Source organism: Poecilia latipinna, unplaced genomic scaffold (assembly GCF_001443285.1).
Source record: "Poecilia latipinna isolate Pla-1442-1.1 unplaced genomic scaffold, P_latipinna-1.0 Scaffold1184, whole genome shotgun sequence".
Classification (NCBI taxonomy): Eukaryota; Metazoa; Chordata; class Actinopteri; order Cyprinodontiformes; family Poeciliidae; genus Poecilia; species Poecilia latipinna.
The window spans coordinates 57,394-69,744 of NW_015113800.1; the positions used below are offsets into that span (position 1 = coordinate 57,394).

Consider the following 12,351-nt stretch of genomic DNA (forward strand, 5'->3'; position numbering starts at 1 on the left):
ACTGTTAGGAATTGTTAGGACTGTTAGGAATTGTTTGATAGTTAGGAATTGTTTGGACTGTTAGGAATTGTTTGGACTGTTAGGAATTGTTTGATAGTTAGGAATTGTTAGGACTGTTAGGAATTGTTTGGACTGTTAGGAATTGTTAAGACTGTTAGGAATTGTTAGGACTGTTAGGAATTGTTTGATAGTTAATAATTGTTTTGACTGTTAGGAATTGTTTGATAGTTAGGAATTGTTAGGACTGGTAGGAATTGTTAAGACTGTTAGGAATTGTTAGGACTGTTAGGAATTGTTAGGACTGTTAGGAATTGTTTGATAGTTAGGAATTGTTAGGACTGTTAGGAATTGTTTGGACTGTTAGGAATTGTTAGGACTGTTAGGAATTGTTTGATAGTTAGGAATTGTTTGATAGGAATTGTTAGGACTACTAGGAATTGCTAGGACAGGAATAGCTAGGGATTGTTTGGACAGTTAGGATTCTTGTAGGTTAGTTAGAAATTGTTTAGTGCCCCTTTCCACATTTTACCTGAAGAATTTAGCAATAAACCATGATCCTCTGATCCAAAGTGAAGAATTGAATAAGTGCTTGAGTTTATTCACTTCCAGGTTTTCCTCCCACCCTGACCTTAGAGCTAAACTTTGGATCGGATGTTTGTCCTCTGAACCAGCAGCAGGTAAAGGGCTGAACTGGAGGTATTTAAGCGTCCAGGTGTCTCTTTACAGACTGTTGACTTGAAGCTGATGAATGTCTGCAGCGTCACATGGAGCGTGATGTGTGGCCACCTGCTCAGGCTGGCCTCCCTCCTCAGAACAAAATGTTCTGGTTCCTACAGAACCGCGCCCTCTCACCGGCCCCAGCTGGCACAGGCCCACCGGACATATGCTCTGACCTGGGACTCAGCTGCCATCGTTCCCTCCTGGAGCAGGAATTGTTTTCATAATTTTCTTTGGAATAATGCTGGGGTCTTCAGGCAGGAGGTGTGAATGTGTCCATCCAGAGCTTCAGGGAGTCAGCAGCTGAATTTCATCTGGTGATGAACATTTGGGGCCAGAAAGGGCCATCCGGTATCTTTGGAGTTGGCACGTTGTGTAAAACATAAATGTATTATGTTTTATAATTCTTCAATTGAAATGACTACAAAGACAAGATATTTACTTCACCACTGTTACATCACCTTTCCTTTTAACAACACTCGGTAAGCGTTTGGGAACTGACAACACCAACTGCAGAAGATCTTTCCATTCTTGCTTGATTTATAACTTGAGTTGGTGAACAGTCCCGAGTCTTCATAATGATTTTCATCTTCAATGGGAGACAGGTCTGGATTGCAGGTAGACTAGTCTACTATCTTAACTCTTTCACTACGAAGCCAGTTTGCTGTGCCGCATGCAGAACATGCTTTGGTATTGTCTTGCTGGAGGACGGACGTCCCTAAAAAAGACGTGGCTGGATGGCAGCATGTTGCTACCAAACAGATCTCCAGGTTACCCATCATGCCATGGGTGCAGCTGCTGATTAATCTTTAAATTAGTTTTTATCTTGATCTGAAGTTTCACAATCAGCCTTTAGGGGGCGCTAGCAGCTGTTTCCTTTACGTTCTCAGCAGGAAGGAGGCCACTGAGGGCGTGAAGTGACTACAGCTCACACTAGACTTTCTAAACCCTCGTTCAGAGGTAATTAGATGTAAATGCATTCAGCTGCCAGAGAATTAAACCCGGAGCTCCACTTCAGAGGAGCGCGGCTTCACCTCACTCTCCGACAGTCATCTGTTGGGTTTCCATTCACGTCGTCTTCAGTGGAAACTGATTTCTTGGACTGGCTCAGAAATGTTCCTGCCCAGGTCGTCTCAGTGACACATTAACCGCCTCCAGACTGAAACATCTGACTGATTTATTTAAGCACAGCTTACATTTTACCAGAACATTTAGAAATCCTCAGGTCAGGAGTCCAAACCTGAGAGGAACATCAAGACGGGAACATAAGTTACTATGAGAGGGGAACTGGATCCCAGTGACCCAGTCGGAAACACGGAGCCTCCCCCTGCAGGGAGGCTCTTCTCTCAGTAATTACCTTACAGGTGTAACATCCAGTGGTGTGGAGAACTCCAGGAGCCAAGGTTGACCTTCAACCCTGGTCTTCCTTCACCAAGATTTCTGAATGTCTGAGGCCAGGAGTGACCCAGTCGGTGGTGAAAGCCTGAGACAACATCTCTCTCTTGGATCATTGGAGGAAAACTTCTTTAAAACCATCATTTGAGCTAGTTGGGCGCATCGACTGTTCCTCCTCCAGGTTGGAGTACAACCTTGTAGCTCTGAACAGAGAATGGCAGTCACACTTCACATCCATATTGTAACTTGCTATGACGACTAATCAGCAGGTCAATGTTGCATACGAAACAGTCTGAGCAGTTTGCTGTCTGACACCAAGTACGCGGTCGTAGAACTTTACCTTTTCACGGACGTCCGGTGGACTTCTGAGGATTGAAGTACACCTGAGCGTGTTGGTCGTTAGCATATATTCCCTTGGGCGACCACTGCTAGCTAAAACACTATCTGCGCTAATGCACTAATCTTAAACATTAGTTCCACTAACTCTAAAGTGCTCGACCAACAAAGCATAAGCTAATGCTAAAGCACTAAATTCAACTCTGTTGACACCCACAACGTGTTATATTTCCCTCCACAGGGTTGGAAAATTAATTCAGGGGAAGCTAAGGGCGCTAAACCTTTCCAAAATGTGTAAAATATTAGTGGATTAGCTGAATTCCACCTCTGCTCGGTATATTTGTTGTTGATGCTGTTTGCTCTTCCATCATAAATGATAAAAAGATTTGAACACAGAATCATCGGTTTGTGAATCAACGAATGGATTCCTGGTCCGGCTTGTACCACCGCTGAGTGGTTATGAAAAACGGAGAGGAACCAGGCAGGAACCGCTAACGGAGATGGATCTGGCCAGGCCAGACCGGGTCAGAACCGGTTAAAGACACAAAGAAGAGCTTCAGCTAGCCGAAATCTGTAAACATGAAGAAATGTCTGCTTTTCATCGGCCGCAGCAGAAACACTGACCTCAAAGATGAGTGTGTGAATGTTTATTACAATAAAATGTTTTTCCTGCGAGCTACCTCTGTGATTAAATGTGTAAATCTGTGAGCTTTAGGCTGAGGTCTGAGTTATGTAAGCTGAAATGTTTCCTTCCTTGTATCTCCATCCATTATGGATAAGTTTTCAGGCTTCCTCTCCATCAGGGCTGATGCCCCCCCTGTGCCCCCCCCGGCTCTCAGTGTGCTGCCAACCGAAGTATGAGAGGAAGAGGAGGAGGAAGAGGGAAACATTAACGGGAGGAGGAAGACGCAGAGGGAGGAGGCGGAGGAGCGTGTGGCCGGGATGAGAGTATTTATAGGAGGAGAGATGAGGCGGCGGCGAGGAGAGCCGGAGGATCCGACACAATAAGAGGAGACAAAGGAGGAAGAGGAGGAGGAGGAACCATGCTGCGGAGGAAGAGGAGCGTGTCCTTCGGCGGCTTCGGATGGTGAGCCTCAGCTTGTTTCATTGTTCCAGACGGGGCAAAAATGATCTAAAATGTTCACACTTTCAATGCTTTTCAGGCTGATTGCCTCATCTGCATGGCAGTGACATCACTATGACATCACAGTTTCAGCAAGATCCGTAAATGAAGCAGCTTAAATCCCTTTTCCCAACTACTTCTTTTCTGGTTGGACGCGGTTCTGCTGGGCTGCAGTTAATCAGCAACTTTCTGCTGTCAGGAACCTAAACGGGTTTGTTTCGACACAAAGAGCCCAGCAGAACCGGACCACAGGCGAGCAAAACCAGGACCAGCTAGAAAACGTTAATGATAGAATCTAGAGAGTGTTTATTGTGTATTTAAGGTAAAATTAGTTCACATAAATATTAACTCAGATGCTAATGTTTTACAGATGGAGAAATTTAAATATTGATTAAAGAACCAACACAGTTAAAGACAAACAGCGTCAGTCAGGAACGTCTCAATGGAAAACCTCTAATCTAAACTCACTGGATCCTATTTAGTTTATTTATTTTGCATAATTCACAAAACGTCGTACTGTTAAAAAAATCTTGTCGCCATCTTGTTTCTTTTTCCACTGGTTTAATTAACAACAAACCACCTGGGATTGAATATACAGTGAACCTCAGGAATACTTCAGACCTCCTCTAGAAACACTTTGAACTGTTTATTTTAACATTTCTAACACCAAATACACCTTCATATTAATACTCTCAGTGGAAACCATCTTAGCGCTACAGAACAAGCTAATGTCTTGTTCGGGCTTCAGCCAATAAGCAACAAGGAAAATAAATTATCTTCCTGGATTGGCTGATTTGCAAACCTCAACCAATAATGTGTATATTATCAATGTATCGAAGTATAACAGTTTCCCAAGCTGCTTTTTCATTTGAATATTTAAGAAAAGCAACAAGAAAAAAAAATTCCAAGAATTTTCCACAAATTCTTCAAATAAGCAAAAAAAAATTGTAAAAAACATGTTTTTCCCAGGTTACAAGTGAAAATATAAAAGTCTAACTAGTACTTTTTATCAGTATTTAATCATTAATGACATAAGTTTCTACGTCATGCTGCAAAATTATTTCTAAGTTATTTTTGTCTTATTTAAGGCAAACTAAGATATTTGTACTAGATCATTTGTACAATGTTCTGCCCCTTACTGGTCAGATAATAATTAGCCAAATCACAAGACGTCACTTTCAGTTTCATGCATCCAGCATGCCGATGTGAGTGAATCCTTGTTAGTGCGCCATAGCCTGAGACTGTTGCATTATTTCAGTTCAAATCCTGCAGTGATGGGTTAAATCCATGTGTGTTAAGTGACATCCATGGAGCAAACAGCAGATAAAAATGCATAAAAATACAACAATTCAGTTCGGGAAGAAACTGAATCTGAACATTTAAACTCGTGCTGCAGCACAACCGGCTGCTGCAAGAAGTTAGAAAAGTAGGAGTTTGTAGATTTTGTTGTTACATTTTATTCAGGCATTTATTATTGAGCTTAAAGTTGACCAGTTACCACCCAGAAAGGTTCCTTCAGTAACAACTCAGATCCTGTTAGAGCTGGATTATAAAGACTGTAAAAAGACAAATCAGAGCCAGAGGATTCCCTAGATAAACATCAGCACAGATGCCCCAGAGCTGATGAGGAGTCCTGATAATCAAACCTGAGAGGTTAAATCGATCCTAAGAGCCGGCCAGGGAAGCTAAGCAGAGAAATTTAATTTAATCTTCACTTCCTCAGGGACAGCAGCTGTTCAAACCAACCTGGATCTATGTGGAAAAGTTTTCACCCCCTTTATAGAGACCATTAAGCCCATTAGTGTCCAAAGTGAGTTCATTTGAGCAAACCTTTTAAAAAAAAGAAAATGTGAATTTGTCGTGTTTCCATCTTAGAGCGAATCAACCAGGCTACGCAAAGCGTCACTTTGTCAGATGTTGACGCTTTGCATGGCTGTGATAAAGAGGAAGTAGATGTTGCTAACTAGCATGGAGCATATAGAGTTCACTCCGTCATGATGGAGGTTTTTCTGAGTCTGGTGCCTCTGGTAAGGCACAGACCCACCAGTAGAGGGTGGCATTTGCTACGGCAGAACTTATTTGGTAAATATTTTCCATCTCCTCTTTAGAGCGTTAACTCTTTTCCGGATTGAGGATATAATTTCAAATCCCATCAACTGTTTCTAATGCGATGTATCAAAATGAGCATAAAAAAGGTTGATAGAAACCCGGGTAGCGTTCTGCTGAGTCCTGCTAACGACCCACTTGTTGAACCAGAGACTCTGGACCTTCCTGATTTAATCGTGTTGATGGAGTGAGGAGGGAAGCCAGAGAGAGAGAAAAAAACACAGGGAAAACATTTTAACTAAACGCCAGATTTTCTAGGTCCAAATCGAACCGAGTTTATCGAACTGTAGGTGTTTAAATGAATAATCTCAGTGTGATTTATCGTCTGACTGACGACAGAACCAGGGTTCTTCCTGGTTCTCCATCTTTAAACAGGGAACCTTCCCTCCGTCTGCCTGAACTTCAGCATCTCTGCTCTGTCAGCCTGCAGCGTCTCTTGATGCTGCAGCTGCTTCCACCTCTGTTCGCCGTCACTCTTTGGGTTTCCTGTGAGCCGTCAGCAGAGCGACCCGTGTCTGGTTCTAGATGAGAGGAGAGCAGCAGCGGCCAGGAATGTAAATCCTGTTGGTTCAGTCGATCTGTCAGAAATGGGATCAGGACACACATCGCTGAATCCTGCAGCATCATCCACGCTCCCTCACCTTCCACCTTCCAAAAAACTTCCTCCCTCATCTTCACCTGATTTCAACTTGTTTGAGGAATCAGATGTTAATTTCTCTCCATATTTTCATCCATCCATCCAACGCTTAGACAGAGCCGGCTGATAGTTTTTGTCTTTAATAATGCAGGAGGAGCAGTTTACAGCCGCCAGCGGCCGCTCACTCCTTTGCATTCAGCCACAAAGTGTCGACTCAGCGAAGGTTCTTCATCCACTGGTTCCTGTTTTGTTCTAAGAAACAAAGCGAAGAAGCAAAACATCACCACGACATGTAAAGCCTTCAGAAACTGAAGCCTATAAATATCAACGCAGGAAGAGACAGTGGCAGAAAACTGACATTATTTTCCCAGAAGCCTCAGTTTGGGTTCTGCTGGGGTTCTGGTTTGGTTTTAATACTCCCCAGATCAGAACTGATCCCCTGCTGTAAATACTGAGAACTGCTTTCATGTAATATTAAAGGTTGAAATACCATGCTGTTAGATTCCTGTTCATCCAGATGTGGTCTATATAAAGATGTGTTTTGGTCCGAGTTCTTAGTTAGGCTCCTTGTTTTTGTGCCTTCACTTTGGTGCACCCCTACAGGTCACAGAGAGTCCCACTGTGACCGGTCGTTCGGCCATTTTGGTAGTTTGATAGCAGAGGTACGATTATCTCACATTGCAGAAACTTTTTATCCCTAAACTGATTAAAAGTCGTGAACAACGTTGGACTTGTCCATCCAGGCCTTAGGGTAGTTAGCAAGCTAGCTAACGCTAGCGCCAAGAACGTCACTGAAAGCGTTTGGATCAGAACAGAAATGAAATGAAATGAAATTTTATTCGAACATGATACAAATATAAAAATGAAATAGTGCACAGTAACAAGAAGTGCATAAAAAAGAAGAGAAAATACAGATTTTTTGTTTCAGTTAACATATCATGCTCAAAATGGGGTAGGAAGAAGTGAGAACTTATAAACTCCTACCCTACAGATAAAACACTGTCAAACTGTTAATGTAGTAACAATATTCAAAACACTCCGTACAGGTCTGTCCTAAAGGACCTAACAGCTAGCACACAGCGCTAACATTAGCAGAAGACACTACGACTAGCAAAGCAACGTCTAGGACATCACATAAACACCCAATAAATTTATGTCTCAAATAAAGTTTTGTTATTTTAACATTATTTTCAGCTTGGCGCTTTAATATGTCGTCGTATCCATAGAAACGAGAAACTGATCCTCAGTCATTCTTTCTGCAAATTCTTGCTGCTAGCGGAGGACGAGAAGCTTCAGCAAACAAAACTTTCCCTCTAATACAGAAACATTTCCAACAAAAATCAACTTTAAAAAGGTTTCATGTTGTTAATTCACCAGTCTAACGTTTTGTAGCTTCTGCATCCTTGAAAAATAAAAGTTCACTTGGGGTTCAATGAGTTTAAGCTTAAATATGTGTGGATGATCAAACAGAAGAACCGTTTTAAAGATGCCTGTTGTTTTTTTACATTTCATGGCCAGAAACAAACATCCGTCCCATGCTGTTCGGTTCCTTAACTCGGGTGTTTTATGGCGCCTTCCTCCTTCAGTCCAGAAGCTGATGTGTGAGGCATCGCCGTGGCGGCGCTTTAATAAACGGGTGTTTTATTGCTGTGAAGCTCTGGGCTCACACCTCCCTCTCAGGTTACCTGGGTTAATGGAGAACGTGGCCGTAAATCTCCTCCTCCCCCTTGGAGATGTTGTTCTGCGCCGCCTGTTATCAGAACCGGACGAGAGCGGCGTCCATTAACGTCTGCTCCTCTCTGTGTCTCTGCAGGATTGATAAGTCAACGGTCAGCGCGCTGAGAGCCCGGTGAGTACCAGCACACGCCTGGTTTACATCTCCAGCTTCAACACCGACCACATGCTAACAGGAAGTGACAGTACCTGGACTCCATCAGGTCCACGACAGCCTTGGTTGGTCCAGTCATTCAGATCTACTCCTTTCTATGCTGGCGTTCCCCCCATAGAGGCTCTGTGCTGGAGCCTCTATGGCAGACGCTCCATGTCCTCGGTTCTGCTCAGTTTGACCCCTGGAATGAATCCTCATCTGTAAAGAACCGAAAGCACTCAGGGACCCGACCAACACCAGAACCGTCTATCCTCAGGAAAGATACACAGACAGAAACCCTCCTTCAACATATCTGATCCGGTTCAGGACCGTCCGGTCCTTTAAGGATGATCCAGACCGAACCAGGAGCTGAGTGTTCATGGGTCCATCAGGAGAAAGGGGGAGTGGGGTCACTGCAGGTCAGAGGTCAGCCCATCCATCCATCCTCCCTCAGAACAGGAAGCAGTGTCCTTATTGGACCTTCCTACTTCCTGTCTTCTGGTTCCAGGCTTCATGTTTTCTTCCTGGTTTGAAGCCAACAGTTTTCCTTCAGGATCTTATCTTCAGGTGTTGGTGGTTGCGTCGCTGTTGCCGTGGTGACCTTATTATCTGCACTTGTGCAGCTCGTCATGATCCGTATTTTAAGCTTTTTTTCCCAGAAGTGGGAAGCAGACGGAGGAAGCTCTGGTCGCTGCGCCGTGTGAGAGCAGAGCGACGTGTCTGAGGGGAAGGTCAGCGACCTCCTGCAGCGCTCTCTCCTTTCTGTCCACCAGAACCTGCTGGGAGCCGCTCTGGGTCAGACTGATGAAGATCCTCGTCCTCTTCATCACTGGGCCCAGGCCGCAGGATGAAGACGTTCTGCTCAGACTTAACGTGCCGTTATTATTAACATTTAAATACTGACGGGGACAAATAAATTATGATATCTTTTTTACGTCTGTCAAAATGACTGACAACCAAAAGTCTAGCGCCACCTCTGGTCTGCAGAGACACAGCACTGCTGGGAAGTTGCTAGCATGCTAGCATAAAAGCTAAAAATGCTGCTAATCACCATAAATCAGATAAATATGGAGCAGATTAATCAATAAACTATTAGGTCAGTAAACTGGCTCATTACTAATGTTTGTAGATATGTTAAAAATAATCGGCTAATGTATTCGAACAGCAATATCTCAGACTTATTTAAATTTATTGTGGAAAAAATAGCAAACTGAATTTGTATTTGTTTAATTTCACAGCACTTTGCTCAGACAATATTTGTGTTCTGACAATGTAAATGTAGAAGAAATAAATACATCAATAAGTACCAAGAGAAAGAAAATGAAGTGAATAAATGAAAAAAGTAGAAGTAAGCTTAACTTACATAACTAATACATTATTTCATAAAGTGAAATAAATACAAATCTAATAAAAATACAAAAGTAAACACTGACCAAAAATAAATAAAAATAAATTAATATTCATCAAAATTAATAAATCAATAAAATCACATTTTGGTTGATATCAGAGGAAAAAATTACAAACACATTTAATCTGTCAAAAACAAACATAAATAAATATAAATGTTAAATATAGAAGCAAACAGAAAATTATTTCAGTCCCTTCCTGTTTTTTTAACAGACCACCACTAGCTTTCAGTTGGAGCCGTAACATAAATTAGTGACAGCTTCATCCTCCTCTTCCTCCCCCTCTCCCGTCAGTTTTCCATTTTTCCTCCATCTGCCTTCCTCTGACTGATTACGGCTCCGTAATCCTGTTGGTCCCTGACATTACGGCAGAGAGGAAAAGGAGGAGGAAGAGGAGGAGGAGGAGGAGCAGTGCTGCTCTGTTAGATCTCAGTGAGATGCTCAGTAACCGACAGCAACACTGCGATGCCACACCGCCAGTGGTGAGTCTCACATTTCCTCCATCTACTCACGTTTGTTTACGTTGTTTCTGCAGTGGATCGGCAGGCTGCAGGTCCATTAGTGTGAAGCGTTTGCATGCGTGTGTGCGTGTGTGTGTGTGTGTCCTCTGAGTGGACAGCTGAGGGTAGTTGTGTCCCCTGAAGGTAAACAGAGACAGCAACATGTTGACAGCTTCACAGAGACCAGAATTTGAAACGTTTCACTGAATCAGATAAAAACTCATTTCCACCTTAAAGAGCAGGAATCTGTTTGTGCTGCTACTCACTAGTCAGGTCACGTCTCCTTAAATCAGACGGAGCCTGCTGATTGGCTCAGAGTTGGTCTTTATGTCAAGTTGTGGGACAGAGGACATCAAGCAAAGCGAGGACGTTAGTGGACGGATTGAGACCTGGACCAGACTGTGTGTTACTGTGTGTGTTATGTTAATGTGTGTGTGTGTATGTGTGTGTGTGTTTTGTGTTAGTGTGTGTTTTGTGTTAGTGTGTGTGTTATGCGTATCGTTTGTGTCCGTCTGTTTGGAAGCAGCAGCGTTCCTTCTCCCCTGCTGCTGTTTACAGTGTTTTTCTTCTCCCCAGTAATAATGACAGTGAATCATTTCAATCTTTTGAATCTTTTGAATCTTTTGAATCATTTGAATCGTTTGAATCGTTTGAATCATTCTGCTCTCAGGGAATCCAGTGACAAACTCCAGAAACTAAAATAAAAACATTAAGGTTTGTTGGGACAAGATGCTCTCAGGTGTTTATTTCTTGTTGGAACATAAAATTTTCTCCTGAGAAAGTTACAATCCCCATTCCAGTTTGAGTGGCGCCCCCTGTGGTCGCTGTGTGTCCTATGCCTGCGTTGTTAGGAGCTGTTCTATAAAAAACACCAAAGTGGTGGCAGCAAGAGGCTGCGCTGCCATCTGTCTGGTCCGCTCCATGCGGTCGCTGCTGAGTCGTGTTTCTCTGCCGACCGACACGTCTCCTGCAGCGAGGGTGGCTTCTGCTTCAGAAGCTCGTGTTGTTTTCATCAGTGCCGTTCTGTCAGCGACAGCAGCAGTAATGTACATATGTTTATGTTTTCTGGAGTTCTGAGCAGTCAGAATGACCTCAGACTGCAGAGCCAGGAGAAAGGCTCATATTGCTGTCGTTCTTGAACTTGTTTCTCCACATGTTGGTGTTTTGCTGAGAGTCAACATCAGTTTGGGGAACCCAGCATACGTTGTCAATGCAGAGAGGAAGATGGCAGAGCGTTGTGTGTTGCTGCTTTGTTCATATCTTCCTTTAACATCTGCAGACCTTTGAGCTGATCATTCACTCTTACTGCCACAACAGAGAGACCGCAGTCATAAAGCAACATTAAACTTCACTCTGATAATGGAGACAGAGCGTCTCTGGTTTCCAGTCAGATCAGAATAAAATCATCTGCTGGGTTTAAGACCTTTCTGCTGCCATGCTGGGTTGTTGTTCCTTTGTTCAGTTGACCGGCGTAACGATTTCAGCTAAAGCCCGAGGTTTGATCTGCTCCCACAGACTAGTGACAGCAGCATTTGGCACACAGCTGGTGGAACTTCTTAGTTCAATGCAACGAAGAACTGTTCTGCTCCATCCTGTCTGCCATGAATCTGGTGTAAACAACATTGTTGTTATTAATTCTTCAAGTACTTCAATGACTCATGTCTATGCTTTTATTTTGAAGTGGTTCCCTTTATTGGAAGGAGGTTTGTTCCGTTTATTTCTTCTTCTTGACGTTCAGTTGATCTGTTTGTTGTTTACTGTTGAGACTGGTGCCGCAGTCATTGACGATGTAAGTTGTGGTGTTAGTCATGTGTCATGAATAGGTGGATGTTGGTTGTCACTTCTGACAGCACTTATTTAGTTACAAGTGTGTTCTATAGTTTATGAATGTCTGTTTTGCTCTTAATGGTTGGAATTTAGTGTTGAAACTATCTTTGTATTTGGCTGTTGGTCTTGAGATTTGGGCAGTTGGAAATAGACTGATTCCAGGTGTTGTTCTGCATCATTCAAATTTAAACAGTGCTTTAGAAAGGAATTAATGCTGATATTTAAAGTTTGTTTGCTCACTGATGTTAATTTTTAAATGGTAATTTGAATCTGTATTATTATTGTATTTTCAGAAACTGCTTCAATTTATTTGCACCGTCCTGTCAGTAATTCTTCAGTAAACCATTTAAACACCCTGATGACCAGCCTGCTTTCTGACCGAAGCCCTATCGTGATCAGTTAAGAAAATCCAGCAACAGAGGTCAAATCCTCAACAA

General features: G+C 42.8%; 1 protein-coding gene across 5 annotated transcripts in view; it reads left to right on the plus strand.

Annotated features, from left to right (window-relative positions):
* Positions 1–3,293: 3,293 nt before the first annotated feature.
* LOC106960402 (rap1 GTPase-activating protein 2-like) overlaps positions 3,294–12,351 on the plus strand; it is a 29,327-nt gene continuing 20,269 nt past the window's right edge. Inside the window, exons 1-2 of one of the 5 annotated variants that reach the window (XM_015053487.1) lie at positions 3,294–3,535; positions 8,128–8,163. In XM_015053487.1, coding sequence (XP_014908973.1) covers positions 3,492–3,535; positions 8,128–8,163 — 80 coding nt within the window. In that variant the 5' untranslated portion in view covers positions 3,294–3,491. Of the gene's footprint in view, positions 3,536–8,032; positions 8,164–9,889; positions 10,070–12,351 lie in introns of those variants that run through there. The other 4 variants (XM_015053488.1, XM_015053485.1, XM_015053486.1 and 1 more) reach the window with 4 other exon arrangements.